This window comes from Suillus subaureus (assembly GCF_016647635.1).
Source record: "Suillus subaureus strain MN1 chromosome Unknown BJ212scaffold_5, whole genome shotgun sequence".
Classification (NCBI taxonomy): domain Eukaryota; kingdom Fungi; phylum Basidiomycota; class Agaricomycetes; order Boletales; family Suillaceae; genus Suillus; species Suillus subaureus.
In genome coordinates, this window is record NW_024538561.1 from 1,610,869 (window position 1) to 1,638,203 (window position 27,335).

The 27,335-nt window shown below is 48.8% G+C and overlaps 10 protein-coding genes across 10 annotated transcripts; 6 read left to right on the plus strand and 4 right to left on the minus strand.

The window, feature by feature from the left end:
- Nucleotides 1-45: 45 nt before the first annotated feature.
- Nucleotides 46-2,050, minus strand: BJ212DRAFT_1331400 (uncharacterized protein). Its single transcript, XM_041334761.1, has 3 exons — nucleotides 1,659-2,050; nucleotides 887-1,589; nucleotides 46-836 (listed from the first exon to the last, which is right to left on the minus strand). The coding sequence occupies exons 1-3, from the start codon at nucleotides 1,817-1,819 to the stop codon at nucleotides 519-521; spliced, it is 1,182 nt and encodes a 393-aa protein (XP_041197322.1). The 5' UTR covers nucleotides 1,820-2,050; the 3' UTR covers nucleotides 46-518.
- Nucleotides 2,051-3,303: 1,253 nt separating this feature from the next.
- Nucleotides 3,304-4,785, minus strand: BJ212DRAFT_1477320 (Mur ligase; the record flags this gene model as incomplete). The annotated part of the gene is made up of 1 exon (XM_041339528.1): nucleotides 3,304-4,785. The coding sequence occupies one exon, from the start codon at nucleotides 4,783-4,785 to the stop codon at nucleotides 3,304-3,306; it is 1,482 nt and encodes a 493-aa protein (XP_041197323.1).
- A 60-nt stretch (nucleotides 4,786-4,845) lies between these two features.
- On the plus strand, nucleotides 4,846-7,598 carry BJ212DRAFT_1331409 (uncharacterized protein). The gene is made up of 4 exons (XM_041334762.1): nucleotides 4,846-5,183; nucleotides 5,244-6,515; nucleotides 6,568-6,712; nucleotides 6,766-7,598. Exons 1-4 carry the CDS (start codon nucleotides 5,163-5,165, stop codon nucleotides 7,326-7,328), a joined length of 2,001 nt encoding a protein of 666 aa, XP_041197324.1. The 5' UTR covers nucleotides 4,846-5,162; the 3' UTR covers nucleotides 7,329-7,598.
- On the plus strand, nucleotides 7,599-9,941 carry BJ212DRAFT_1331419 (uncharacterized protein). Its single transcript, XM_041334763.1, has 10 exons — nucleotides 7,599-7,726; nucleotides 7,774-7,834; nucleotides 7,897-7,962; nucleotides 8,022-8,059; nucleotides 8,127-8,171; nucleotides 8,221-8,281; nucleotides 8,331-8,347; nucleotides 8,397-8,689; nucleotides 8,745-9,232; nucleotides 9,284-9,941. The coding sequence occupies exons 1-10, from the start codon at nucleotides 7,644-7,646 to the stop codon at nucleotides 9,584-9,586; spliced, it is 1,455 nt and encodes a 484-aa protein (XP_041197325.1). The 5' UTR covers nucleotides 7,599-7,643; the 3' UTR covers nucleotides 9,587-9,941.
- A 590-nt stretch (nucleotides 9,942-10,531) lies between these two features.
- Nucleotides 10,532-11,818, minus strand: BJ212DRAFT_1264106 (GRASP55/65 PDZ-like domain-containing protein; the record flags this gene model as incomplete). The annotated part of the gene is made up of 5 exons (XM_041330401.1): nucleotides 10,532-10,931; nucleotides 10,987-11,058; nucleotides 11,115-11,161; nucleotides 11,220-11,494; nucleotides 11,557-11,818. The coding sequence occupies 5 exons, from the start codon at nucleotides 11,816-11,818 to the stop codon at nucleotides 10,532-10,534; spliced, it is 1,056 nt and encodes a 351-aa protein (XP_041197326.1).
- Nucleotides 11,819-11,887: 69 nt separating this feature from the next.
- On the plus strand, nucleotides 11,888-14,672 carry BJ212DRAFT_1331441 (uncharacterized protein). Its single transcript, XM_041334764.1, has 3 exons — nucleotides 11,888-12,009; nucleotides 12,071-14,460; nucleotides 14,511-14,672. The coding sequence occupies exons 2-3, from the start codon at nucleotides 12,079-12,081 to the stop codon at nucleotides 14,517-14,519; spliced, it is 2,391 nt and encodes a 796-aa protein (XP_041197327.1). The 5' UTR covers nucleotides 11,888-12,009; nucleotides 12,071-12,078; the 3' UTR covers nucleotides 14,520-14,672.
- A 29-nt stretch (nucleotides 14,673-14,701) lies between these two features.
- On the plus strand, nucleotides 14,702-18,151 carry BJ212DRAFT_1331447 (fungal-specific transcription factor domain-containing protein). Its single transcript, XM_041334765.1, has 12 exons — nucleotides 14,702-15,082; nucleotides 15,309-15,322; nucleotides 15,391-15,532; nucleotides 15,587-16,372; nucleotides 16,422-16,591; nucleotides 16,682-16,775; nucleotides 16,842-17,238; nucleotides 17,293-17,423; nucleotides 17,473-17,512; nucleotides 17,571-17,667; nucleotides 17,721-17,763; nucleotides 17,826-18,151. The coding sequence occupies exons 1-12, from the start codon at nucleotides 14,976-14,978 to the stop codon at nucleotides 17,881-17,883; spliced, it is 2,079 nt and encodes a 692-aa protein (XP_041197328.1). The 5' UTR covers nucleotides 14,702-14,975; the 3' UTR covers nucleotides 17,884-18,151.
- A 168-nt stretch (nucleotides 18,152-18,319) lies between these two features.
- BJ212DRAFT_1331461 (uncharacterized protein) lies at nucleotides 18,320-20,085 on the plus strand. The gene is made up of 8 exons (XM_041334766.1): nucleotides 18,320-18,459; nucleotides 18,551-18,608; nucleotides 18,699-18,870; nucleotides 18,933-19,088; nucleotides 19,139-19,251; nucleotides 19,344-19,492; nucleotides 19,551-19,698; nucleotides 19,755-20,085. The coding sequence occupies exons 1-8, from the start codon at nucleotides 18,405-18,407 to the stop codon at nucleotides 19,924-19,926; spliced, it is 1,023 nt and encodes a 340-aa protein (XP_041197329.1). The 5' UTR covers nucleotides 18,320-18,404; the 3' UTR covers nucleotides 19,927-20,085.
- A 225-nt stretch (nucleotides 20,086-20,310) lies between these two features.
- On the plus strand, nucleotides 20,311-22,589 carry BJ212DRAFT_1264149 (glycoside hydrolase family 16 protein; the record flags this gene model as incomplete). The annotated part of the gene is made up of 11 exons (XM_041330405.1): nucleotides 20,311-20,385; nucleotides 20,440-21,002; nucleotides 21,056-21,089; nucleotides 21,141-21,216; nucleotides 21,267-21,365; nucleotides 21,420-21,442; nucleotides 21,495-21,525; nucleotides 21,577-22,169; nucleotides 22,219-22,246; nucleotides 22,305-22,449; nucleotides 22,502-22,589. The coding sequence occupies 11 exons, from the start codon at nucleotides 20,311-20,313 to the stop codon at nucleotides 22,587-22,589; spliced, it is 1,755 nt and encodes a 584-aa protein (XP_041197330.1).
- Nucleotides 22,590-22,994: 405 nt separating this feature from the next.
- Nucleotides 22,995-27,252, minus strand: BJ212DRAFT_1477327 (uncharacterized protein; the record flags this gene model as incomplete). Its single annotated transcript, XM_041339529.1, has 22 exons — nucleotides 22,995-23,282; nucleotides 23,341-23,530; nucleotides 23,589-23,686; nucleotides 23,742-23,825; nucleotides 23,880-24,068; nucleotides 24,120-24,203; nucleotides 24,254-24,400; nucleotides 24,461-24,535; nucleotides 24,589-24,676; nucleotides 24,724-24,748; nucleotides 24,804-25,032; nucleotides 25,081-25,270; nucleotides 25,322-25,431; nucleotides 25,483-25,535; nucleotides 25,596-25,799; nucleotides 25,855-25,921; nucleotides 25,976-26,263; nucleotides 26,314-26,462; nucleotides 26,514-26,575; nucleotides 26,635-26,705; nucleotides 26,752-26,915; nucleotides 26,967-27,252. 22 exons carry the CDS (start codon nucleotides 27,250-27,252, stop codon nucleotides 22,995-22,997), a joined length of 3,141 nt encoding a protein of 1,046 aa, XP_041197331.1.
- Nucleotides 27,253-27,335: the final 83 nt, after the last annotated feature.

The window sequence follows — 27,335 nt, forward strand, 5'->3', positions numbered from 1 at the left end:
ATGTCGTGCTGGGCATCAGACTACACGCATATAACCACTTGGTATAATAAATAAATAAATTTCCAAAAGTCCCAAGCAATCAGTACTTGCTGAGCGCTGAATGATACAAGTTGGTGGCTGCCTCGATTCCCGTGCTCAAGCAATCGTCGTGTGCCAATGTATCTATCTGGTATCGAAGGTTATGAAAGGTGAACAGATTGTCTCCAGTGAAAGAAAAAAAAAAGGTCGTTGGACGAACGTGAAGAATGTATATTTGAATTTATTTATTTTCCCAAAAAATGCGATAGAACCCGAGCTGCGATTCCTGATAAGTACAGATCCATCACGCTGGTACCGTGATGAAATTGATTAAACGAACGGACAGGGGTTCATCCTTATGGATGCATACCCCCACAATGGAGCATGGGTTGAGGCTTGTAAGTAACCAGAAGTAGAGACCACCTAGATGAAGATCTAAACGTGAAGCCTAAATCATGGAAGAGAATTCCTGAAATGTGATGGAGTGCGAGAGGCGCGGCTTAGAGCTGGATCTCGACGTGGCGACGATGTTTCCAGCTCCGTCCCGCAGGCATGTTTAGTTTTGCCGCTGGAGCTTGGCCAATCTCATCCAAGAATTCCCCGACTACCTTGCGAATAACAGGTGTGGGTTCGGCTTCGTTACGGCGTGCAACTGTGTTTGTAGGCGAAACGTGCAACGATGAAGAAACCGCCACCGATGCATGAGTGCTGGTGGGGTTCATGGTTTCGTTGGCGCTACCACCGATCGCCTTTGGGGTCGTATTCGATGATGACTTATGAGAGATGTACCAGCCAATTCCGATACCAGCAGCAATGAGCTGCAATAATAGATGAGTTGGGAGGGAGGAGAGATAAAGAAGGCGCATACGACTAAAAGCACCATCCCAATGAACCAAACCCAGCGTGACAATTTTGAAGACCCATTCTGTGTCTTTATCAGCCAAGAGCTCGTCTTCTTCTCGTCCTTCGCAACCATGCTGAACCTCCTCCAGAAGTCTTCTCGATTCTGGCCACGTCTCGGCACCAAGTTGTCCTCCGAGCCTCCACGAATGATTGCGTCGCCTGTGTACTGTATATCTCTTGGGGCGGGTGACTTGGCGGGACGAGCAAAGACAGGAGTGATTGGGGTCATTGGAGGCTGGAGAGGATGCGGAGTGCTTGGGACTGATGGGCGAGGGGAAGGAGTCTCATAAATTGGGACAGGCATACGTAGTTGATGAGTATTTATGTCAGCTGGGGGCCGGTTGACTTTCAGTGCATTTGGCATAGGTTGTGGAGGCTGGTGCACAGGAGGGGGTTGGACAATCTGTCTCATTTCGGGTGTTGCAGCGGGAGACGGTACATTGAGTGCTGAGATGGGTGTTGGATAACCAGGACGAGGAGCAGCGAGGGGTATCGGAGACGCATTCATAGTAACATCGTGCTTAGACTCGGTTGCCATAGGAGGCTTATGCATAGGGACATCCTCGTCCTCGTCGTCACTCAAGTCCCCATTCAAGAAACCAAGGCCAACTGCACCAAAACCAGACTGACGATTGGAGGTATCTTCATGGTCAAGATATTGATCGTACCTGCAGAGTGCCCAGTCAGTTTATCCGCCTGCTCTTCTCAAGTTGAAAAAACAAAGCGTGTGAACATACATGTTATAGGCAGAAGTGCGGTCGTTGGGATTAGGATCAGCTGGTTTACGAACACGGCGTTTAGAAGGCGGTGGTTGGTCGAAAAGTTCGTCTGGATCGTCTGTTGCAAATGGCGGTTTACCGGCAAGAGGGGGTCTTCTGGATGGCTCTATACTGGACATTCGGTGATTACTGGATTCAAATACGCGATGTGAAGCGGCTGGCTAGAAAAATAAATACGAAAAAGCGAGTGGACGCCTCTCTTGATGGAGACTGGCTGAGCTGGCAGCGCGCGAGCTCTGAAAAAATAAAACAGGGAGGAGAGACAAGAGATGAGGGGAAGAAAGACAACGCGTGCTGATCAGCTCAACTGGTAACCACAACTTAAGTGTCGTGGGACTAATACTAGCTGACGTATCACAGAGTTGCATCATGAAGTTGGTCAACATTTCATCTTGATCAAGAACTTCCACCGACAGCGACATTGATCTGCATGGTCGAACGCGGGCTCGTACTCTACCGCTTATAATCACAATAGTTCGCAAGGAAATAGCTCAATGTTTTTAGGTGACTTGCCAATGGGGCACGTATATGTATTGCGGCTTATCATGATGGGTTGACAAGGCGACACAATTACATAGCTTCCGACAAAAGCATTCACGATGTCACTTTACAGGTTCTCATTCTACCAGCGGCACCTATCGGAAAGAGCTGTATTATTGCGACTGAATGGTTGCAGAGGTATGGACCCTCAGAAACGTGTAGTCTGTGAATTGACGCTTCACGAAGATGAGCCCCTGTTTTTGATGTAAGTCGAAGACTGGGCTCTAGCCAGAGCTAGATCCTGTGTCTTTACGCACATTGCGTATATTTAGTGGCAGTGGCGGCAGGATATCAATTCAATCCCACCATATCTTGATGGATTCGCGCAACGTGTACTGCAGAGCCGCTATGTCGCATCAATGGAATCATTGTGTGCCACCCAAACCGTTTACCAATAAATTAGCAGCATTCACCGTTTCACCCACCAGAAATGATCATCACTTCCATCACCTCCAAGGGAGTGGAGACTTCGACCTAGCACCCACGAACATGTCGGTATTCGTCGATAAGTGCACTTGACAGGTGGCGGAGCCCCCCGTTTTTCGGACTCGTGCTTCGGACCTCGAAGATACTTGGATCAGTGGCCGCTACTAGTGTACCATTTTTATTGACAGCTGTCAGTGGATGATCTGAATGGCCAATCACAACATTGATAATGTCACAGAAGAGAACCATTTCACCTTCCTAGTAGCATCGTACTTGCGAACAGTTCCACGATGTAGAAGAGGATATAAGTAGGCAGCCGTAATCTGTCTTGCTATAGCTCAAAAATTAGAAGGAGCCTCAGAATGAGCGCTGATCGATCATCAGATACGCAAGCATGCACATGGGTTGCACATTCCATACAGACGAGTACTGCTAGGCTGTTTGAGGCTTGTTATACACGCCACTGGCAATCATCAAATCCTTCAAAGCTTCACCCGTCCCCCACAACAAAAGACTCCACGTGGTGCCACAACCCCAATTGTGACAAACTTTTTGAGCACACCTCCAATCATTGGGCCAGAAAAACAACGATATTCAAAACAGCTGTACCGACTTCGGTCCGACCAGTTCCCCCTTGTCAACTGGGGTTCGCCTCTTGCCTCGCAAGAAGACGATAGAAATCCGCCACGAGGTATAGACTCCCCGCAACAATCATTAGCTCTTGTACTCCATCTTCTCCTTCCGTCCCCTCCGTGGTCGCCCATTCAAATGCACTCTCAAGTTGCCCCTGAATTTCGCCTTCGTCGGACGCAACCCACAACCCTACACCTGATACAGACTCACACACAGTAGCGGCGATCTCAGACGGCGGCACAGATTTCACCCAAGGCATGCCTTCCGGCGAGGTGAATCGTACTGCGGCAACTTTCGTTTGTATCGAAAGTCGTTTACTACTTTGAGAGGCGAAGAGCGGAAATAGGGTATCCTTCGGCGTTTTAGGGGGAGAATGGGATAGGCCGAGGATATAAGTTAATCGTAATATCCGCACTTTTGGATTTCCGTCCAACATCGTAACGAGGTTGGAGACATACGAAGCGAGGGTCTCTGATGACGCACGATTGTGTGCGCCATCGACAAGGACAGTGATCGCGCGGGGATTAGATGAGGAAACCGTGAGACGATGGAATGACAGGCGACCTCGCCAAGTTGCTTTTCTAATGCCTGTCTTTATGTTTTCCAAAACGCGTTCGCTAAAACCGCTTGGCATCCTCGATGTACACGATGGATGCGTCATGAGTGTGGATATGACAGTCAATACGAGACTCAAGTTCTCCACTTGATGGCTTCCATTCAAATATAGAAGTGCGGATAAGCTGCTCGGGAAAGCCGAACTAGCGAATATAATAGGTTGAGCAGGCGGAGGCCTGAATGATTCTGCATCCAGCGAGAATGCAGGCGGCAATGGTCCATCTATGGTATCGTCCCACGCTCGTCGCTGCGCAGAGTGAGTTGCTATGAAGTGAGCGCCGGTCTGTTCAACGACAGACCGCACAACATTCCCGACAGCAGCGTATTTCTGAATGCCTAGGACAAAAGGCTTGTTCTTCCTCGCAATGCTTGCCTTCTCCTTTGCAATGAGTTCGACGGTATTTCCGAGGAATGATTGATGATCAAGATCGACTGTCGTGAGAGCAGAGAGGAGTATGGATTCGTCTGGTATGTAATTGGTCGCGTCCAGGCGACCACCCATGCCCACTTCAATAACCACAATATCCACTCTAAGTTTCTCGAAGACCTGCAGTGCAACGAGCGTCAGCATTTCGAAACTGCTAACCTCTGTGCCATGGACTTGGTCCGCGCTCTCAACAGCTGCACGTGAAAGACTGTATTCCTCTAGTGATACACTCTGTTCATTGATCAAAATGGAGTCGTGGACGGATACTAGATGAGGGCTGTTGAATCGACCAACAGTAAGACCCGACGCAAGGAAAATGGATGATAGTATGCAGGTGACACTTCCTTTGCCATTTGTGCCAGCGACATGAACAGTAGGACGTGAATATGGAGGAAGGTGTGCTGCAAGAAGACGAATACGCTCCAGCGAAAGTTTGACCGACATGGTCAAATGTAAAACTCGGCAAGGACCCCGTGATACAGAATTTACAGTACAGTTTCCGATGGACCTAGGCTTGAGCTCCAACATTTCTCAACAACATGTGTGTGGCACCAGGTGGCACAAGTATCAGGATCATGTGGAACCTAGACTCTCATGATAAATCATCCAGTTATGAACGCTTGCAGATTCATTCAGAAGGCCCCCATCTGTCCTAGCATCTGTAGATCTGCAGTGCAATGCCTTCCATCGCCCGGCACGATCACTAGATCGCTATTGACGAATCCGATATGTAACAAACCTTTTTGTTCAGCATGTGGAAGGGCATATATAATTCGAGTCGCCACTAGGAAAACGAGTTTTATTAACCAGGCCATCTCGTCATGTCTTCCAACGAGCTCAAGGTTTACCGTGCTTCTACCCGTCACCAGACATTCAATTAACCATTTCTCTCAATTATCTAGAACATTTTAGACAACTTGAGCAAAGGGTCTTTCGACTCCGTCGCCTCAGCCACTCTCTTTACTCTGAGGGACGACTGCACGTTCCCTGATGCGTATCAAATCACCATCGCGTTGTATGGCATCGTAGACTCAGTTCATCTCCAACGAGTCAAGCGCGGTCTCATTGCTGAGCCCTTGCAGCAGGCTTTGGCTTTGCGAGGCCTAGCGTCATTCATGCCGTTCTGGCTTGGCCGCTCTGTTTACACTGCCAGAATGCTTAACATACTGACTTCCCGCTGGCCCATCATCCGCGAATGGCTGCTTTTCCTCGGGACAGACTACGTGTACAAAGAAAGCATCGATAGAAGCATGCGTATTCTCGCCAAGCGAGCAATCGTTGACTTCTTGGGAATCTGCAGGCATGATATGCTTGGGGACTCGCTTCCTATCGTCCTGTCTAGCCCCGGAATCGTATCTTTGATGTTCAGTCTGTGGGACTTAGAAACAAAGGATCGTCATTTCAGCTCCTGCGTGCAAGACGATGACATCCCTGGTCCACCTCCGATCATTCGCACTCCAGCCATTCTAGATTCCTGGATGTGCACATTTTCTGAGACGGAGACCTGGAATTGGCACGAAATCATGCGCCCATTCAATAATGACGGAGCGAGGATCGCTGCCACAGCTCTTGATCATCTAGAGCACGACCTCGCACAGCACCCTATTGATTACGATTTAATTATCTGGGATATCCACCTTCTGACCTCCCTTTCTGTAAACAACACGGTCCGCATTCCATTACTTATGCAACACTCCATGCAGAAAACAGCAGGCGTTATTGCTACCATGGTATCTCAGCGGCCTCACTGCATCAAACGCCACTTAGTGGCTAAGGCCATTTCGTACGCGTGTTGGTATATCAGGGCGTATGTGGAAGACACGGATGGGCTACCCTGGATTTCCGAGGTCCTCGAGGCAGGTCTGTTGCCCTCGCTGCTAGCGGTTGAGCCGTGGGTTAGATACCTCAAGGATAATAATGACGAAGACTGGGAGCCACTCTGGCTTCTTCTCTCGACCATTTTCCCCAAGTATGCGATTTTTCGTTCCGTGCTCAAAGTGATGGGTCGGTCTATCAAGGCCATAAACGCCGTTAAGGCCGTGGATAGGCCAAAGCCGGGTGGTCCAATGTACAAACACTGGTCCACATTGGAGACACTTGTGATGACCCGACTTAACTTGTTAGAGACTGATGACGTCGACGAGGCACATGTTGATTCTTGTCAAAGTTCAAAGGTGCTTACCATCTCACATATTCCCTATGATATTCACAGTGATTGTTGTCCAGTGCAATAAATCGGGAGCAGCGGGCACCTTCAAGCGCTGCGCTGGTTGCCTTCACGTGCATTACTGTAGTAGGGAATGTCAAATTTATGATTGGAAACAAGGCGGCCATCAAACATATTGTCGCGGAATACAAGCTCGCCGTGCCAGTGCGTGTTTCATAGATTTGCAACTGATGCCGAATTTCATAGATTCTTCACAGAAGGAATCATGTCCCGTATTTCTACTCGTGATCTCCGTTTTCTCGACCGCGTCATTGCATCTGATCTCTCGTATCATAACGAGCGAATCTCCAAGGCAGCGACAATACATGCTCCGGGGCCTGCTGTCGTTGAGATTGATTATACCTGCATCCCTTTCCGCATCGGTGTTGGCTCTACAGAATCCCTCCCTGTGCCAGACACCTGCAAGTGCGACAGGTTGATGCAACAAAAGTGGGACACTATGGTAGAGTTGGCACGGAACAGCAAAACGCCGGGGCAGAAGCTTTTGATTCGTGCTTTCATTCCATGTGGGTCTGCTCCAAAAGTAAAATTGCAGCTCATCCCAATCAAACGGATCATCCCCGGTTATGACCCGACCCAGGACCACGATCCCGCTGAAGCTAGTGACACGTTCGATCACTTGTATTCGTGCGCGGGGATCTCTTTTACCATCGTTGATCATTCATACCCCGTGGAGACTCTGAGGCTCATGAACAAGGAGATGGACGCGTTGACTATTGAAGGAAAGGAAAATACCACTGACCCGGCCCCATCGGCTTGAGGAGTCTTGGATACATTGTTAGATGAGTCCACATATACTAAAAGTGAATCATGTCGCATTAGCTTTTACGCAGCTTGATTACTTTCATCCATGTTCAGTATACATTGTACCTATTTAGCGACGGACAGGGGCTACGGACTTAGTCAAATCATCGCATGGCCAGTCATCGCACACATGTTTACCACACGGCTCAACGTAATAGAGCCTCTGTCTCAATATCGTCCACATATCTCGTCTTGTACCCATGAAAAGCCTTGATTCTCACACCCTCTACTGATTTGTCGGCATTAAACTATTTCATCCGAGTCACTCGTGATGGAAAAAACAGACACCCAAGAAAGCACGGCAGTCACCTTCGAATGGACCCTTCGAGGTCTCAAGAGTATCTTTGAATCGAGGTGATCGCATTGAAATACCTCCCAGCTGCCGCTGACCAGAATTGTAGCAAAGGTGAATCGAAGTCAAAGGTTACCAAGTCTGTGAGATTTGGACATGGACGCTGGCAGGTATGTGTTACACTAGTACTGTATTGCCTCCCCGGATAGCTTCATCGAATACCGCTATACAGATTCTTTTTTATGCAAACTCTGGGACGGAGGGTGGAGGGTTCGTGAGCTTGTATCTGTCCTGTGAAGTGCGCCCCTTGCATTGTTCCTTGTACCACGAACTCGTTATTGACGTCATTATCTCTAGCCCACTGCTGAAGAAAAAGACAATGCAGTGGACGGGAAGTACGTCTTATGAAGGCTTCGGCCGACTTCGGCCATATCCTCCCGCACACTAACCTCAAATTCATAGGTGGGTACGAGAGGGCGTCTATAAATTCAATTTCGAACTTCGAAGGTCGGACTTGACATGTTTATGGTTCGTCTGCAACTGATTCTTTCCATAGTCTCGGAAAGACTGCATTATTCAATATCAAAGAAGCTCACAATCATTCGTTTTCATCGAAGGTATATTTTTCGGTTAACTTTTCGATCCATGCTTAGTTGGCTCACACAGACAGCCAATTGGGGATGGTGCGTGCGTCCCGTTATTCACGAGATACGTTGGCACATCTTTGGACAGGGCTCAGTTTGCGCGACGAGATCATGTATACTATCATTCAAATGCCGTCAAGGAACAGGACGCTTTCCTCATCATCTGCACCATCACGTCATCTCCTACCGTTCCTGCGCAACCACCATCAGCGCCAGTTCAGCTTGTACCGAAGGATTTTCTGGAACGCGTAGGGTCGCTGCTTGATGATCCACTATACTCCGATGTCGAGTTCGTCCTCCCTTGCCGAGGCAGGTCAAAGAGTTTTAGGTGTATCTACGCCAACAGAAAGATATTGCAAAGAGCAGATTACTTTCAGACTAGTAAGGCCAACTGGATCAGTACAGTACATGATGCTTACACTTTCGCTGTCCTTAGTGTTCAGCTCGGGATTCTCCGAGGCTTCTTCAGACCATGGCCAATATGATATCGATGATGGCGATGGCGCCTCAGACGACACCTATCTTAGCCGTCAGTATGACGATTCGGATGACGAAGATGATGAATTTACGACACAAACAATTGATGAACCCAGTTTTGACGGCACTGTAGAGTTGCAGATCGAAGAGGACGCTGGACCTTCTGTGCCAGTTGCAAGTACTAGCACCACCGAGGCAAACGTCCATTGCGTAGAGGAAGATGCTCAAATGTTGAGTGGCCCGGAAGACGGACAGACACGTAATGTTCAACCCAAGTTGTCCCACCCGTCATCCCCAAGGAGTAATAATGTGGCTCTTGACACGAATGCATACAATTGGATTAAACCTACAGCACCTACTGAAGGCAAGGAGGTTGCGGGACCCAAGAAAATGCGTGTCTTTATTCGGGACGTCGCATATGCAACTTACAAGGCTGTTCTCTACTACGTGAGCGTGGTTTGGGATATATTTGGTACAATTATGACTTATGCATTCCAGATTTACACTGATGTTATTGTCTTCGCCCCTATATCCTCGTCGTTCATCTCAACGGCTCGAAAGAGGGCTCCGACAATAGTGTCAACAGCGCAAGCCCCTTCTGATAGTCAGTCTAATTTACTCGACATTCCAAAAGCAGGGAGCTCGACAGAAACTCCCACCTCAAGGAGAGAGTGGATCCGAAAGTGGCAACAAAGTCATCCAGGGCGACCATCGCCTTGTTCTGCGAAGGCTGTTTATCGATTAGCAGACAGTGAGTTAATTACACGCCTTCCTGTTATTCGCTGTAATCGGAAAGTATAGAACTTGGCCTCCTTGATTTGAAGGAGCGTGCATACCAGGTAGTTCGTACTCTCATACGATTGACATTTGTGTTGACGCACACGATACAGCACATTCAGAAGTCGTTCACCGTCGACAATATTCCATACGAGGTGTTTTCTCCATTTTCTGCGACCTTTTCGGATGTCCGCAAGGTCCAAGTTAATTTCTTCCTTGAGCACTGGGGAGATATCCGTTCTTCAGACGCGATGCGCAGTGTGTGGCAACAAATTCGCATAGGAAGACATCCTGGATTCGAGGAAGGTATGTGTTCGGACTATCAATTTCACGACATGGGAGGTGACGGATCATCCAGTGTGGCCCTTGATCGCACAGCATCTAGAGTTTAACCCGAAGACGGGAGGCACAGGGGATGCGGAACCGACTGAGGGTTAGAAGTAGGAGTAATAAGCTTGCGTTATTGCAAGGACATCATGTATATATGTTCCTGATATATTTAATGACACCTTCCCCTTGTTTTTGACTTGCGAGTAAGTTTTACAGCTGAAACATTTGACAGTGTATACAGTTTTTTTTTGCTGATCGCCGAGATAGAAAGCTCGATGAACAGACACAGGGGGAGGCGGAACGAACATGTAAATAACAACGTTCAATGATTGATAGAGGTGAACGAAATCCTAGAGCTCGGCGCAGTACACCTGGTTATAGTAACATGGTTCTAAATAGTCAGATAGTATTCGATTATGCGCTATTCGGTCATCATTCAACAGAGGTCAGACTGCCATAATCCGTGGCTTCCGTTCCAGACACGCTGACCGTTCCATCATGATCACTGTCTTCCTCATCGCCTTGAAGCTTCTCGGTAACTGTAGACATGCTAGTACTGAACTGGAGGGCGCTTGGGCCAGAAAACATTGCTGTTACTCCAGTACCTTGATGTGCGTAGATCCTTGAGTGAGAACGAAACTATGAGCGGGGTGACGAATCACCATTGAGGAGTGAACCAAATGAACGGCTGGCGTTCGATGTCTGTGGTGCAGGGTTTGGCGTGTTGGTGGACCGTCTCGGTGTCCCAGGACGTGAAGCGGTTGACGCTGAGTCACGCCGGAGCACGTCGCCAGCGGGCCGTCGCCCTTGCGTGGCTTCATTGTAGTGGGTGGGACGAGGATGTGCAATGTCACTTGGGCGCTGGTGAACTCCGAAGGAAGGACGTCTCTGATCTTCTGCCCCGAAAGATCGTGAGCCCTGTGAAACATCGGCGGGAACAAAGAGCTGCTGATCCTCAAGGTCACTGTGAGAATTCTGGAGGACAGCGCCTGATGGGCCGTCCGCCGTCTGCGACGGAATGCGGTGGAGAAGTCCAAAGCTATCAAAAATAATGTTAGTCCAATGATCCGTTTGAATTATATATAAAAACAAACCCAAAAACGCATCCTAATAGCCCTTCGCCACCCCAATGGCGATTGGGCACCAGTACGACCTCTCTGAGGTTGCTGAGAAGTGGCAGGTCAGAGGAATGCAAGCCACAATCTCCAGCACCAGAACGTACTCGAAATCATATGAATAGACATAAACTCGCAACGGCTTGTCAACATGCTGTGAATACAAAATGTTTAGCGGCTCAAAATAGCACAAGATCCAGATAATATCATACAGCTTCCACGACATCGTAAAAATCGTTCTCCGCGGTCAATATGCCGCCGGACCATCCTATTATCCAGTCGCCGTAAGGAACAAGACCGGCGCTTTCTGCTGGACTTCCTTCTAGAACTTCAAGAACATGCCAAACATTGTTTGTCGCATTCTCGAATTCGCACATCCGCATGCTCAAACCCAACAAAGAAGGTTGAGGAGAGTTCTCAACATCGTCTTGTGGGATAGATGCTTGTTGTGTCAAAGCCCAAGCCCGCGAGGGAACAATTGGTACAACTAAGTTTGATCACATCGTAAGTTGACACCATAAGCGACGTGTCCTCTCAGACTAGACGCACCTCGAGTTGTGCGCGTTTTACTGTTCCAGACTAGAAGATTAAGCGTTTTCTCCTCATGTTCTTCTACTATCCTTTCGAGCTCTGTAGCATCTATATCGCTCTCAGCGTAGAAAGCATCGCTGCCGTCGAAGCCAACGATGAAGTCAAAGAATGGCTCTATGGACGTCTGCGAGGCTGGCGATGAAGCAGTGACTCGTAAGACATGCAGGGCATGGGATTTTTGCGCTTGTGCTGCAGATGTCGATGATTGTCCTGCTCCCATGGAGTCTACAGGGAAACTTCGAGTCTTACATCAATTGCAACGGTGTTGGAGACAGTAGCACTAGATAGGTTGTTTATCATTGTTTGCTTTTAGCCATCCTTGAACCCTACCCAAATTTTCTTTCGCAAAGCGCAAGTCGCGTCCATTCGGGGTGTCGATACTATTTCGTCGACTGACTCCATGCGGCATGCGGTGAGCCAATTCATTGGTTTTGTAGTTTATCGTGGTCTGACCTGACATTTACCTGAGACAGCTAACTTATGTTACTTTGTCGCCGTTTACTTCCTCGAGTACACACCCCGATTCGTGTTTACGCGCAACAATTAACTGGCAGCCAGATCCATGGCAAAGCTGTATCTCACTCGGGGCTTGCCAATGTCACTGTGCATAATGCCTTGCCGGAGGCTGTGGACTTGGCGCCTATGCTTCACCGTACTTCCCGTGTTGAGAAAGAGTTGTTGGAGAGAGTTACGTGCATTTCAACATGGTTACCTCCACAGATGCCGAAGAAGTCTACACAAGTGGAGAAAATGGTGGAAGTTCTACCCGACCCTTTTGCGGCCTATGCGGAACTGCGAGCACAGGACAGAACGCTGGCCGCGTCTTTACCGCTCCCCATTCTTGTCGCTCTCTCTGAGAAGGCCACAAAGTATGGACTGTCGACTATCGTGGATGGTATTGCTACAGACTTACTGGACGGGATCATCACCACCTCAAACCGCCAGCTCCGAGTCGCTACGGCGTTGCTGTCAGCGACACACCACGATCCGCCCATTCTTGACAAGCAGAAAATTTACTCCCTCCTCATCCTCCTTCGTCAATTACACGCGCTTTCTGAATTAAGTTCCGCGAATATCTCCACACTAGTCAAGCGTATTGTCGACAACCCCAGCATAGATCCGTACGATGCAAAGACCGCGGATATCCTCCTCCCTATCTTCCACCAATCCCTTACACACCAATCCGCGCCAAAAGGTGCAAAGTCTATGTCCTATCGCCCTCCGGGCGATGTTTTCATAGCTTTTGGCCTGATTCATAAGTTGATCATATTCGACCGAGACAGACACGCGCTCCGCCTCTTCCAGACTCTCACCGAGACCTGCCATATCCCAGTAGAAGCCTTCGCAGAAGTGTATCATACGTCTGCAAAGGACAACAATTTTGCGTTTGTAGTCAGGTCGACATTGGTCAGAGCCTGTCTCCACTGGGGCTGGTACCACCGTGCACTCGACATCGTGGTCACTGCCATCCGGACTCAGGTTTCCACTGATATTGCACTCACTGAACTGGCGCTTAGCACGCTACACCTTGCTCTGCATAACGCATCTCCCAATCATTTCAAGCACTGTACATGGCTTACACGACATCTCATCAATTCCGCCGGCAGTGTTATCGTCCCAGATAGCATGGTTCGCCTATTCTACGACAAAGCCATGCACTTGCAAGATGGTCCATCTGCGGAAATTTTCTACAAGGATACACAATCCCCAAGAGTCATTCGGAGGAAGAAGTATCCTATTCCACGAGGATATTCATTGACGTGGCTCATGAACCATCTTACGATCGCCAGCCGCAACGTACACCTGGCTCGGACATTAGCCAAGCAAGTTGTCGACGAGATGGAGCCAATACCAGTGCAAGACCGGGCTCATTTCATTGCTCTCACCGCATCCCATGGTTTCTCCTCCTCCGCACGTACATTGTGGGAGCGTTATTCTGTCGGAAAGGATCGCGAAGCGGTCCTTGGCAATGCTTCCTTGATGCTTCGCATGGTCAGCATCTTTTCCAAGCTCATATATCGCACCAAGGCCGAGATAGAGGAGCCGGCGTCAAGTCAAGACGAGGCTAGCCCGAGCACAGCTTCGACGCTCGACGAGCGGCAGAAGCTGTTGGAGCACTTGCTCCAGTTCGTCGAACTGGTCGTTGGTGCTTTTCGCATGTCTAAAGGCTCTCTAGAGGAAACATCTCATTATGATCTGAGCACACTGGCTCGTGCCTACATTACGCTTGGGCGTGTTTCCGAAGGTCTGGACATGCTTAAAGTTCTACTTCAGCGCTATGAAATCCCGGACCTCTACGATATTAACATCGCACTATCTGCCATGGCTGAGCTTCATCCAAAAAAGGCGGTGGGCATCCTGAAAAAGATGGTTGAACGAGGTATACGCCCTGATGCAGTGACATTTGGAACCATTATTCATCATGCCATCCTTCATGGCGAGATGAGGCTCGCTGGCTACCTGATTGGTCGTGCCAAAGAGCTTGGTTGCGAGGAGCTGTCAGCCAAAACCACTGCTTCGCTTATAAGGGCGAGTGTAAACGCGGACGGGGCTCCCAAGTCGATTTTGAAGGAGAATCTGCAGCGCGCCTGGGAAATCATTCAATCAGGGGACATCTCGAGCGTCGTGCACACGCCCAACACCGGGAAATACTGCATTTTTGCGTCACTCCGCCTTGATGACCCCGTGATGGCGTTCAAGTTCTGGGAGACGCTGGTAAAGGAGAAGACTGAATGGGGAGATAGGAAACAGGTGTTTCAACGACGGCTTATTGCCGATATGATCCAACGACATTGCCAAGAGGGTGCGCTGAGTCGGAGTCGTGGTCGACAGATGCTTGCTCAGTTGAGGGAGAGGAGGGTGCTATTGTAGATGGTCATGCGGATTGCAAATTGTAGATATAAACTATTCACCCTACATAATGACAACGAGCAGCTCAAATTGCAAGGAGTAGCCGGAATGACTATCTTCCTTGGATATCGCTGGCTGCCACGCGACCAGATGGTCATAAACACATAGGAAGCGCGAATGACCGTAGTACTGTTAATACGATATTTGCGTGGGTGTTGTCAAGCGGAAACCGTTGGAGACGTGATCCCAGCAGGTCCTTGAGGGCGGTTGTTTGTCAGTGTTTTGATACTTCCTAAAGTGGGGTGCGGGCGACGGGCCGATGTTGTGTGCTCGTCAGAGAAGCTTTCTCTAATTGTGTCTACTAGCTGGGAGCACAAGGCGTACCTAGGCCTATAATATCTTACCGGTTCCAGCCAAGAAAAGGACACGAGAAACTACTAACTATTCATTGAATCACCGTGGCTACGAGAACTCGTTCGTTTCCGGTTCCGTCTCCACCAGTACCTCTCAGAGCTTCACTGTCACGCATGCCTGCTGTGCGAGCAAAAAAAGACGCTAAATCTGTCTCGCCTACATCGTGCGACGCAGATCCAAACGAATCAACAACCGCCGAAAACAGCAGAGGCCAGAGAAAGTGCGTCCGTGTCCTCATAAAGACCGATGTTTCTCCGTTGAGCTTCAAACCCCCCATCTCATTCCACTACCTCCATTGTGTCTAACCCGATTCATACGACCTTCGTAGCCGGGTCGAGCCTGATCTAGTACTATCGGTTGAAATAGCGAGCTTGTCATGTCATTTTTTTCTCTGCTTTGGTAAAGATACAATGTTCTAACTTCACATCCCTTTCTTCATTCAACAGGCGGCAATCTCAGAGTATGTTTTAGCGCTCATTTCTCCAAAGTTGATCGAGATTAAGTGATTCCTTCCCTTCTTTCGAACAGGCTGTGATGCTTGTAGAGCCAGAAAGGTTCGATGCGTCCGGGAGAATCTAGAAGATCCGAAGCAGACATGCAAGCACTGCGTAGCCCTTGGAATACCTTGCACTTACGACTACCGACCAAAAAAGAGAGGACCTCCTAACTTGTAAGTGATCTCCTAGGGCCACACTCTTCCCTGATACCAATGCTAGATCCTTAGATATCTCCGTCGTTTACAAGAAGCTGCCGCTGCCGCTGTTGCAGCTCAATCTGAGCAGAATAATCAGACAAACGATGTTGCGTCAGTATCGCCTACCTCTGCTAACCAATCCCTTGCTAGCCCAATACATTCAAGTTTATCCCCATTGCAGCAGCACATACAGTCCCCTTCCCTGGAACCCATCTTGGCCCCAATCCAGACTTCCGCTCCCATTATTCCCCCATCCCGATACCCTATCGCAGCCGACTCATATCACAATCATTACCCTCCTGTTAATACGATTCTCCCGACATCCACTAGTGGCGCCCTACTCCCTCAGAAGACAGACGACAATCAATCATACCCCTTTTCTGAGTCATATTGCGGATTTCCCGCATATAACTGGTCTTTTAAAAGTCAGCAGCCCCTCCCGGTTCTACTTCCGAGTGTCGTACCCCCACTTTCATATTATTATCGACCTCACCGCTTGGAAGACATTGCTCCCCGGGACAGTATTTCACTCATTATCGCTCTTTTCTTCGACTTCGTATACCCGCTAACCCCATGTATCCACAAACCATCGTTCATGGCGGACCTGCACACCAAGAGAGAAGAACGCGACCCGCTATTTTTTGCTCTTGTCATGTCCACAGTAGCATCAACCTTGGTGCAAGTACCACGATCTTACGTACCCATGGAGCGCTCGGTTGTGCGAAAGCTTGCGCAGAGGTGTTATGAAGCCAGCCGACATATCACTACTGCAGCCTACGACCCTCCCATGTCTATGCACGTTGTTATCCGATACTTGTGCGTGGTTCGGCTATCTTTCATGACTACCTCCATTCATTATCGCTAGCGACTGTATCTACCACTTTTGTGAAGGTAATGATGCCGCGCAGCACGCGGCCTTCGGCGAAGCGGCTCACATTGCCGTTACTCTGCGCATGCATGAGGAGTCCTCCTACGAGGGACTTGACCCCATTGAATGCGAGGTCAGACGGCGAACATTTTGGTTACTTTTTGATGGTACGTTTTGGATTGTCTCGTTTTGTGTCGTTCATCGATGCAAAAACATGTTTAACTACGGAAAAAACAACTTGACCTTGGGATTTGCAGCCGACAAGTCAATGTCAATTCTCTTGGGGCGCCCCATATGTCTTCGCGACGAAGATTGCACTGTTCACTTTCCGAAGGAACTCGATGACGAGTAGTAGGTCGCTTTTCTTCTCGTCCAAGAACTAACCAAGCTTATCATTTCGGTAACTTCTCCTTTGAGCATCATTCACAGCGCATATCTGCCTCAGCCGCGTGGCAAGACAGCCCTGGTCTCAGGATTAAATTACATCTCCAGGATTTTTGCACTTCTCGGTGAAATATTAGTTCGTATCAGAGTCGATAAGCGGTCACCTCCACAGGGTCAATTTGCAACGGCGAGACTGGAGGAGGTCCAATCGTTGCACTCGCGTATTATGGGGGCTCTCGTGCACACACCAGAGCCCCTGAGGCTGAAACAGACCCGTCGGCACAGCCGCCTTCCAGCGGAGTGTGGTGGCGCTGGGTTCAGGCAAGCCACATTTGCGGAGGTCAAGGACTTCTTCGAAAACCCCAAAGCTTCACGTGCAAACGCCCTTAACCCGTTCCTTGTCATGCAGGCAAATCTTTACGTGACTCAAGTGAGTTGTGATAAAACGGCGTTATTTAAAATCCCGTTAACCCTGTTGATCAAGCAACTCGTTCGATTTGTGGTGGAGCAATACCGTGATGAATTGGTTATGGCTTTGCAGGGTAGTATTGATGAACACCAGGTCGCCGAGGATAGGGAAGCGGTCGCAAGTGACTTGCTCAATATTCTTCACAGGCAAGAACTTCTTGCATTTGACACGGTGCTATTAAACTTTTTTCCACAGCATCCCTATCCAGTCAATCGCTACTAATGGTCCATCACTGGTGAGAATCCTCCGTGTTGGTTTTTGAATTTTTCAAGTAATATCATTGCGCCATCCAGGTGCACAAAGTGCGATTCGTCGCATCCACCTTGCTAGATGCTGTCCGGAAGGCGGAGACCGCTCCGGCATCGGCCGCGCGTGCCCATGCTTTCCTGTGTGCGTTTCACGCGATTATCGCCGTACCGTTATCTCTCTGACACGCTTCTTAGGGGACTTCCTATCTATTCTGTCCGAAGTCGAGAGAAATTATCTGTGAGTTGCGGCCATCAGATTCCCTACGTGTGAAGTCTGTGAAGCTCATTACTGTATGCCAGTCTCGACGACGATCGTGATGGCACATCAAGTGGCGAAGGTGGCATGCCCATGATCTAGTGCTTTTCAAAATTGGTACATGATCTATTTACTTCCTTTTGTTGCCCTTGTATCATAGATTCTCTTTGGGTTGGTGTATCATATCGCTGGACTCGTCTATTCGCACACACCAGTGTTCTTTCTAAACTTATCGATAGTCGATATTCGTTCAGTTAGACTGTCAGCTCTCTCTCAAGCTTGCTATCTTTAGCATTAGAATTCTAAACAATCATACCATATTCATGATTGGCATACGGATGCCAATGGTCCATTTTCAGAGGCATGACACCCGACCTTAAATATCATGGTGCTATCTTGACTGAACTATATTTTTGTCGGACGGTTCATAACCTGTTTCTGTGTTGGAGCTTAAATTTGTTGCTTGAGAATAGGGGAGTTCTATGTTTGGCCTAGCGTGACCACCCTGTGACATCATGTGACTCGCAAAGTGGTTTTGGCCAAAGCGGTCAACGTTTTACTTATGCCAGTCATTCAAGCGTGATTCCTCTTGGCCTGCTTATTAGTTGTCGTGCCAATTCGTCATGGACACACAATACGAAGCAGGGAGCAAAGGCGACCCAGTGCAGATTACGGAAGGTTGGACAATCTCTGCCAATTGGCTCCATATGCTGACAGGAGACGCGTCTTCTTTTGGTGCAATGACAATTGAACCTTGGTGGTTATGCAGATGAAGCAGCTGTTTATGACCGCCAGATCCGATTATGGGGCCTCGAAGCTCAACAACGGTGAGTGCACGATCCTTTGTTAGTAGTTACACAAGTAGCAGACATGACTTGCTCGCATTGTACCTCGAGTACTGAACTGACCATCGATAGAATGCGAAATGCCACCATCTTGGTTATTCGACTGCGAGGTACTGCGACAGAAGCAATCAAAAACATCGTTTTGGCAGGGATAGGGAAACTTGTCATTTACGACTCAGAAGATGTCAAGGAGGAGGACTTGGGAACTGGCTTCTTTTTCAGAGATGAGGACGTGGGGAAAAAGGTGCTACCAAGTCCAATTCTCGCAGATTTTTCGTGGTTATTTACCAGCGGTTTTTCTGATAGAGAGTGGGTGCTGCGAAGGCTCGAATAGAGGCACTAAATCCGCTTGTCACAGTGCAAACCCTGAGACATCCAACGATTTTAGAGCAAGGGTCTCTGGAAGCCCTGATTATGAGCGTTGATTTGGTTTGCGTGACGGATTGGGACCGCGAAGCCTTGGTAAGTTCGATGATTTTCAGTGTACCCGTCAGTTTATTTGTTTTTCTTAGATCAAGATCAATGACATCTGTCGGCAATTTGGGAAGCCGTTCTATGCTGGCGGTACATTTGGCTTGCTTGGTTACGTCTTCTGCGACCTGCTCAAGCATGATTACATTTCTCCGTGAGTGGCCCCCATCCATTATTCTGAATGACCGCTCGTCTCTGTCGGCCGTCAATCCTGCTCCTTTTGTCGTCTAACATCATTGAGGAAAGTGACCGGTCGGCACCCAAAGAAGCACCAAAAAATGTGAAAGCGACTGCATCCTACTCACGGCTGTCCATGGCTCTGCAGCATCGGTGGACAGGTCTGACAAAACGCCAGACAAAAGAACTCAACCCCGCTGTGGTGCATATCATTCTGGGTATGAAACGATATCACGCTCTGATTCTACGCGCATGACCTGATATGCAACTGGCCAGCCCTTTGGGAGTATCAACATAACCATGAAGGGAAACTCCCAGACGACATGGACGCAGCCTCTGAGTTAGGGCAGATAGCCAATTCTATCTTCGCTACATCGGACGTTAACCGACAAGTTCTGACCTCAGTTCCTCTAGATCTGATTGAGTGCGCATTATTAAAGCTTATCTGTTTGGGATTTTAAAATGACGTATGTGTTCCAGTGCAATGAGTACATCAGCTGCGCATGAGTTTTCGCCGACATGTGCGGTTGTTGGAGGGATTTTGGCACAGGATATTTTGAAAGCCCTCGCCGCTCGAGAAGCGCCGATAGCAAACTTTTTCACATTCGATGGAAACACAGGTAGTGGATCGGTATGTAGGATGAATATGTAGTTGATGCTGTTGGACCATACGTGATCCTCGTTTAATTCTTTATTCCCTCGATGTGATCTGTTCTTATTCGATGACTGGCTATTACCACGATATTTGTATTAATGGTCGAAGCGGTGCAAAGCTGGCCGGCGTGGGAGAGTCAATCCATCCAGGTTTAGACCAGTGTTGAAGCCACGGGTCAGGGCCACCCTGTGAATATCTTGGAGTTGCCAAGTCTCGTCATTCTTCTTCTTAACCCTCATGATTCCTCAGCAGCAACGTCGGCCTCCTCCAAGCGCCCAGGAATATTACGCCGTACCGCAGAGTCCACAAAGTTCATCTATGCAGGCCCCATATAATCAGTCACGACGACCCCCGGCAAGGTCTGGTTCTGCAGGCAGCCAGATGCAATCAGGTAGGGGCGCCATTGCACAGGGAGTGGCTAGTGGTCAAATTGGTGGGGGATATGGTCCTTATTCTGTAAGCACTCCTCACTCTATGTTGATCCTGCTATGAATTTTCTGGCGCCTCAAGTACAACCCATCTACATCCCAGAATAACGGCGTTCACAACCCTTCACGATTCAGCGCCGCCGCCTCTGAGGGCTCTTCTGCGACTGGCGAAAAGCCCGGCGGTCCTATAGGCACCTCGTCTACCGTCCCACCATATCTCTGGGACATTCAGGATCCAGATCTTGATGACGCTCTGCACAATCCAGATCCTGTCAATGATGCTGCACTCGATAGTTCTTTCACTATTTTCTCAGCACGAGGATGGGCGAATGCATCTGCACTTTTCATCCTCGTCGTTGGACTCATCACGCTGTTTGCTGGATACCCCATTATACATTATTTTACCACGATTGCTGGCACGACACCAGGATACAACTTGGGCGGAATAAACGCATCGGGTCAGATACCACTACTCCCTGGCATGCCGAGCCTCATAGACGCTGCCACCCCGTCACAATATCTCTACCGAACGGGGAGCGATGGAGATACGTACAAGCTGGTATTCAGCGATGAATTTGATACAGACGGTCGAACATTCTGGCCTGGAGACGACCCATTCTGGGAAGCAGAGGACCTTCATTATTGGTGAGCGTGGACAACGTGAGATTGTTAGCTTGATATAACACCCCCTGATACAGGGCTACTGGTGATCTCGAGTGGTATGCTCCGCAGGTGTGGCAGCACCCAGATCCTGTGTCCATCATGATCTAACATTCATCATAGGCTGTAACGACTAAAGGAGGCAGCATGGTAATTACCATAACGGAACAACCCATAAACAATCTCAACTTCTTGAGTGGTGTGTGGAAGCCGCCAATGCGATGATCCCTGTCGACTCATCATTTATAGGCATGGTTACAACATGGAACAAGATCTGCTTCACAACGGGATACATAGAGGTCAACGTGAGCATGCCAGGCTCGCCTCTAGCTCCTGGTTTCTGGCCTGGTGGGCAAAGTTGGCTATCGGGTGCTATCTATTTTTACTGATGCCGTTATTTAGGTGCATGGACCATGGGCAACTTGGTGAGTCCTTATAATCCGCGAGGCTTTCAGTGGTAATGACCAAAATCGTTAGGGACGCGCTGGTTATGGAGGCACCACCCAAGGTTAGAGAGTGAATGCGCGTGTTCTCTCACTCGTGTTTTACATTTTTGCAGGCACTTGGCCATACAGCTATGACACCTGTGACCTAGGAACACTGCCTAATCAAACCCAGAGTGGAGTTCCTGCTGCAGCGGCTACAGGTGGAAATGGTGGCGGGCCTCTGAGCTATCAACCAGGTCAACGACTCTCAAGTTGCACATGCCCTGGTCAAGATCATCCTGGGCCTAATGTGCAGACGGGACGTGGAGTTCCAGAGATCGACATTTTTGAGACCGAAGTCGACGTTACCGTCTTCGAAGGTCAAGTTTCGCAATCGTTCCAGGTCGCACCGTACAACTATCAGTATGACTTCACTTCGACTACACCTGCTACCACTCTCCAGAACTCTCAAACCCAATTGAACTCTTACAAGGGTGGTGTTTACCAACAGGCTTTATCCGCGATCACCTACATCAATAGTGCGAACTACAACGGGCAGGGCTTCGCGAAGTATGGCTATGAATGGTGGTCAAACCCTAGCAACCGGCCAGAAGGATACATCCAGTGGTACAGTGAAGGCCAAGAAACATGGAAAATTACAGCTGCATCTATCGGGGCGGATAGCACAGCTCAGATCTCGGCGCGTTTGATTCCTGAGGAACCCATGGTAAGTTGTTTGTTGTATGACCTGTTCCAACGTTTGACGCCATTTGCAGTACATCATCCTGAACCTGGGTCTCGCTCGTGAGTGGAACCAACGGAGACATCTCTTTCATTGCTCATTAAACGTGCTTTACCGTAGCTTCGTTCCAGGCGCAAGACTTTATGCACATGCAATTTCCAAGTGAATTGTACGTTGACTACGTGCGCGTTTACCAGCGGGAAGGCATCCAGAATGGCTTGACCTGTGATCCGCCAAACTACCCCACTGCGAATTATATCAATAAGTACGTATCCATCGTGCCCTCGTGCTATCAGTCGATATCTCATACTGCCCAGTCATCTGAACGCATACACCAACCCCAACATTACAACCTGGACACAAGCTGGATACCAGTTCCCCACAAATACTCTCACCGGGTGTTAAGTTGTGGCCATCCCCCTGCTTCGTGCTATGCTGTTAGTCATGATCTTTAATAACCATACGTCTTGCTTGCACTATTGTACGACCACAGCTATTGCGCGCTGGACACTTCATCCTCCTCCACTTTAACCCTTATCACGATCCCTCCCACTAAAGGACGTCCCGCCCACGACTGTGGTCACATACTTACTTCTCGTCGACACACATGGAACTTTACTAGTCTCTCGTTATTTGTGGTAGAGATTCCTTCATAGTCGTTGCCTATCGTAAATAGGATCCGAGACCACAACAGAGGAGATGGTAAACTAGATAGACCATCAGTATACCGAGCTCACTGATGAATGAGACTACGTGTCAATGTGGCAATTGGAAACAGGGATGTATGGAAAGTATGGAAAGGGCGATCGTCTAGCCCAACATCTTTCTGAAGTCGTCTTGCCCCTTCTTCCCCGTGTGCTCCGGTGGCTGGGCGTCTGAATTTGATGGCGTCTGCGTGGCACCGAGACCAGGTCTACGGGCACGACCAAGGCCAGCTCTCGGCCGAGACCCGGCCGCCCGAGGTACAAACATGCCCCCAGTTACTGGCGGCGGTGCCGCAGGCTGACCACGGAAGGGCCCTGCCTGCTCTTCAGAGAACTGTAATACATTCCCGTCCAAGATGATAGGTTCAGTCCGAAGAAGTAGTTTCCCAGCCTCCTATAAACGTGAAGATGTGTCAGTAGGATTCTGTGGAGCGTCTGAACGCAACACTAACAGCAGGATTTTCAAGTTCGACCACTGCCTCGTTCAAAGCAGCGAAGATCTCAGTTCGTTTAACGATAGAATGTTTCTCCAGGAGCTGATGAAGTAGCCCTTCTTGTGTTCCTGAGGGAATATTTCGAACTCGGACAGAACGATTTCGAGCATCAGCGCGGCGACCAAGACCTGTTTCGGCCGTGCCCTCTCTAGAAGGCGGGTAAAGTAAATTGAGTGTTGTACAGTGATGCGAAAGATTGACTGAACTTGTTCTTTGCACGCACACGAGAATCTGTGAAGGTGACCGCGATACGTCGATTCTTCAGTTCATGGTTGTTAGCAGCAAGCGCAGCACGAGCATCCGTCTACAAAGCAACATATTGAACAAACAAAATAGTTGCATGTTCGTGCAAACTATACCTCTGATTCAAAATCAATGAAAGCAAAACCTTTGGGCTGTCCGCTCTTATCCTCCGCAAGGCGGATTTCTTTGATGGGTCCGTACTGACAGAAACAGCCACCCTTAGCAACCAACTACTGCACATAGAACGGGCTCACAGTCTCGAAGACTTTTCTTAGGTCTTCTTTCGTCGCAAATTTGCTAAGGCCAGCGACGTAGAGTTCTCGCTCATTAGCATCTGCATCTGATCTCTCTTTCTTGCGCTCGGGATTTGAGATGAGCACGCTGATAGCGCGATCGGGCTCCAGCTCGCGACCATGAAGCTCGAGCGCTCGTTCAGCTGACGACTGCCGTGCGAAAGTTAGATGTCAACAGCTCATACAAAGAGTATCACAAACCGGAGATGTGTACTGCAAGTAGCAAAAACGTCGCGTAGCTTTGAATTTCTTGCTTGGCCATCGTACATCAAAGATAAGGCCATACTTTTGGAACTGAATCAGGTTTGTATAAAATACGCAGCAAGGTCGCTCACCTGGCCGAACAAATCACGAATAGATGTGTCATCGAACTTTTCTGGGAAGTTTGTGATATACAACGTAGAGCGCCACGCTAGATGTACGCCAATCTCGGTCTCGTGTATCCTCTTCTTATCCTTAGTAAGAGCGGCTGGTACGCTGTCCTTAGGAAGGGATATACGTGTCAATACACACGGTATGGTCCGTAAAATGATGTAACTTACCCTATCATAAAATTCCACCGTTGCGACAAGTGTTTCCGGCATACGAGTGAATTTGACGTCTCGGATATCGCCACACTAGATGTACGGAAGTGAGAAATATAGGAGGAACAAAATTAGGAGGATAGAACACTCGCATCTTTGAACAATGCCTTGAGATCGGCTTCAGTCGCCTCAGATGGTAAGTCGGCGACGAAAACGGTGCAGTTCTCTCGATCACTGATCATGTTAAGTGAATATCCTTTCGAGTATAAAGGCATCCATACCGTTTCAGGGAAATAGGTGGAGTTTCTGGAAGCATGGTCTCGTCAAAGCCTCAATGCAATAACAGTAATGGATGACTTACCGAGGCGAGGCTTCTTACTCCCACTGGTTTCAGTAACAGGGTGTTCTTCCTCAGCTTTTCGTTTCTCTTTCGTGTCGGCTGGAACTGAGAAGTCGACATCCATCGCTTCACTGACAACCGGTACCGAACCTTGTGTCGCACCTGTCGCGAGAATAGATACAGCTGCACCCGACGCAGCTTGCTGTTCTGCATACTGTGCTGCCGCCGCTGCATATGCTTTCTCGGCTTCCTAGAATATGGTTGAGTTATTACTAGATTATTACATGAGCACACTTACCCGCGCTCTCCGCGTCTCAAGTTGGGCTCTTGCTTGAGTGATTTTGCTAATGGCTTCCTCGAGAGAAGAAAGGGACCCATGTGCATGTTCAAAGTTGTGCCATGCATCCCAGAGGGCCTCTGGATAATCCAGATTCTTTGTGCTCATATCTTGAAAGGTTTTGCGGGTAAGATCATGGTGATCTGTGCGGCTAGACACAGTTAGTTAAATATCCAGGTAAATGAAATTAAGTGGAGCGCACATGAGAACATCAGTGTAAGCCACCCAAGCCGCCCAGCTTGACCTATAGTGAGCAGCTGTGGAAGCCCATAGTTGCACGGCGGCACCCGGAACGTCCGCGAGACTGAGATACTACATGGAAAATTCGCTGAGTTTGTTTGCGGCGCTCATGAATTGACATACGAATTCAGACAAGAACTTCTCTAGCCTGAAGCGGGGATCTCCACTATTTGACGCTGGAAGAAGGGTACTTATAGTTGCTATCAATGATCGGGTCAAACAGTATGTATTCTTACCTTGGCGAACCATCGCGATACCATCCTCCACGACCTTGATAAAGGTGGCCAAATTATTCTCGCCAGCATGACCAGCTTCAACTGCGCGCTTCTCCGCGCCTGCACGAGCGAGAACCAAAGGTACAATTTGGTCAGCGTCAATTTCAGGATCACTCCTCCTGTTCCTAGTAAATAGGGTTGTTGAAAGTGCACGAGTGTAGGCAGCTGGAAAGAGACATAAATGAGAAAAAGAGGAGTGGAGTTCAACATGGTTTTTTACCTTCAATATCCTCGTTTTTGCTGGCATCCATATCATCTTTACTGGCCTCAGACTCTTGGTCCCGTTCCTGGGGGTGAGAATAAGGATGTTGAGGGAATGGATCAAGGTTCGTCGAACTTACCAGGAAACGAATATATCGTGCCCAAACTTCGCCCGAGCCTGGTACGCTGCGCGTCGCACGTTGCCAAAACTCCACACTTTGACCTTGTGATTTCACAAAATCAATGTATCCAACCCAGAACATTTGCATTGCCCGTTCTGCGCCAGGCTCACCAGCAAATTGGCGTCTTGACGCTTCTGCAAGGCCGCGTTCGTACAATCCACAGAGAATAAAATGATCCGGATCTTTTCGACGTTGTTCTGCAGCGATGTAAGTTGCGTATGCATCGAGTGAGTATCCAGCAGCTGCCTAAACAGAGTAACAATCATAAATTTACGAGGAAAAGGTAGTTTGCCTACCAGCGCCATCTCTGAGGCCTCTCGTTTCTCATATGCTTTGATGGCCCGTGAGCGCAGTTTTGACGCAGATATGAGGAGCGATTCGTATTCGCTGGCAGGCTTGTGCGCAGTTGTAAACGAGGAGTACGATTGGTAGGTGTCCTGATGGTCTATGGTTAAAACCTTAGTATCGAAAGAGTGCATGAATGATGGTATCTTACTGGCGTGTGGCTGCTGGAGACGAGCGAGCAGAATTTTTTCAATCACGTCGACTGATAGGGGCCTAGCATATCATGAGCGAGTTGCTACAAGTTGTGAAGTGTCGAAGCTTTTGCAACGCACTTCTCATCCGTTGAGGCCTTCTCCAGTATCTCAAGCTCCCAGTTGTAATACTGATCCCATAGTACATGACTCTGCGTGTCGTCGGCGTCTAGCGGTGTGCAGTATTGAAGAACTTACTTGTGATATGTCACCAGTGCCTTTGGAAACAACGATAGACATTGCTTCTCGAGTCCAGTTATCAGAAAATAGCTCTCCTAAGTTGTCTGGTTCAACCTCTAACCCAGAGAAGTACTCGTGACGGTCGACTAGGAATCCTAGATGCTTTTGCAAAATGGAGAAGGCTAAATGCAGCCCATTAACATCTCTTATAACGCATACTGCAGCTCACATACACATATAGTCCGACTCTGCCTTCGAATATACGCCCAACACCTCCAGTGTGCCCTCTGGCGTATTTGTATCACTCACAGCAGTCTTCGCGTCAATAAGAGGTAGCCAGATGGTGTCTGGTGTTGCCATATAGTTTGCTGCCATCTCAAGAGCAACCAACAGTTGGTCCTTGTCGTCCATGGACTTTGCCAGGCGAATGTGTTGTGCATGGAGGTCAACACTGTACGAATTCGCGGATAGTCTTGTGAGCGTGTCCGCAAGAGCATCGAGAGAGGAAGATTCGTCCATGACGCGAGAAGCGGAGCAACTAAGAGCACTTATTCGTTTGGATGGTCGACTGCGACTGCGTCAAGTGTTATTGAATGATCTAG

What these genes read in the sequence shown, in the direction of transcription:
- BJ212DRAFT_1331461 (XM_041334766.1), top strand. Translation starts at nt 18,405, where the DNA reads ATGGACACACAATACGAAGCAGGGAGCAAAGGCGACCCAGTGCAGATT. An exon ending in GGCCTCGAAGCTCAACAACG is followed by an intron (nt 18,609 to 18,698) that starts GTGAGTGCACGA and finishes GACCATCGATAG; the next exon opens with AATGCGAAATGCCACCATCT. An exon ending in GTTCCTCTAGATCTGATTGA is followed by an intron (nt 19,699 to 19,754) that starts GTGCGCATTATT and finishes TATGTGTTCCAG; the next exon opens with TGCAATGAGTACATCAGCTG.
- BJ212DRAFT_1331441 (XM_041334764.1), top strand. Translation starts at nt 12,079, where the DNA reads ATGTTACTTTGTCGCCGTTTACTTCCTCGAGTACACACCCCGATTCGT.
- BJ212DRAFT_1331419 (XM_041334763.1), top strand. Translation starts at nt 7,644, where the DNA reads ATGGAAAAAACAGACACCCAAGAAAGCACGGCAGTCACCTTCGAATGG. An exon ending in AAGAGTATCTTTGAATCGAG is followed by an intron (nt 7,727 to 7,773) that starts GTGATCGCATTG and finishes CCAGAATTGTAG; the next exon opens with CAAAGGTGAATCGAAGTCAA. An exon ending in AGCAGATTACTTTCAGACTA is followed by an intron (nt 8,690 to 8,744) that starts GTAAGGCCAACT and finishes CGCTGTCCTTAG; the next exon opens with TGTTCAGCTCGGGATTCTCC.
- BJ212DRAFT_1331400 (XM_041334761.1), bottom strand. Translation starts at nt 1,819, where the DNA reads ATGTCCAGTATAGAGCCATCCAGAAGACCCCCTCTTGCCGGTAAACCG. An exon ending in CGCACTTCTGCCTATAACAT is followed by an intron (nt 1,590 to 1,658) that starts GTATGTTCACAC and finishes GGCACTCTGCAG; the next exon opens with GTACGATCAATATCTTGACC. An exon ending in TTGGGATGGTGCTTTTAGTC is followed by an intron (nt 837 to 886) that starts GTATGCGCCTTC and finishes CTATTATTGCAG; the next exon opens with CTCATTGCTGCTGGTATCGG.
- BJ212DRAFT_1331447 (XM_041334765.1), top strand. Translation starts at nt 14,976, where the DNA reads ATGCCTGCTGTGCGAGCAAAAAAAGACGCTAAATCTGTCTCGCCTACA. An exon ending in AAGAGAGGACCTCCTAACTT is followed by an intron (nt 15,533 to 15,586) that starts GTAAGTGATCTC and finishes CTAGATCCTTAG; the next exon opens with ATATCTCCGTCGTTTACAAG. An exon ending in GAAGTCGAGAGAAATTATCT is followed by an intron (nt 17,764 to 17,825) that starts GTGAGTTGCGGC and finishes ACTGTATGCCAG; the next exon opens with TCTCGACGACGATCGTGATG.
- BJ212DRAFT_1331409 (XM_041334762.1), top strand. Translation starts at nt 5,163, where the DNA reads ATGTCTTCCAACGAGCTCAAG. An exon ending in ATTCTTGTCAAAGTTCAAAG is followed by an intron (nt 6,516 to 6,567) that starts GTGCTTACCATC and finishes ATTGTTGTCCAG; the next exon opens with TGCAATAAATCGGGAGCAGC. An exon ending in AATACAAGCTCGCCGTGCCA is followed by an intron (nt 6,713 to 6,765) that starts GTGCGTGTTTCA and finishes GATTCTTCACAG; the next exon opens with AAGGAATCATGTCCCGTATT.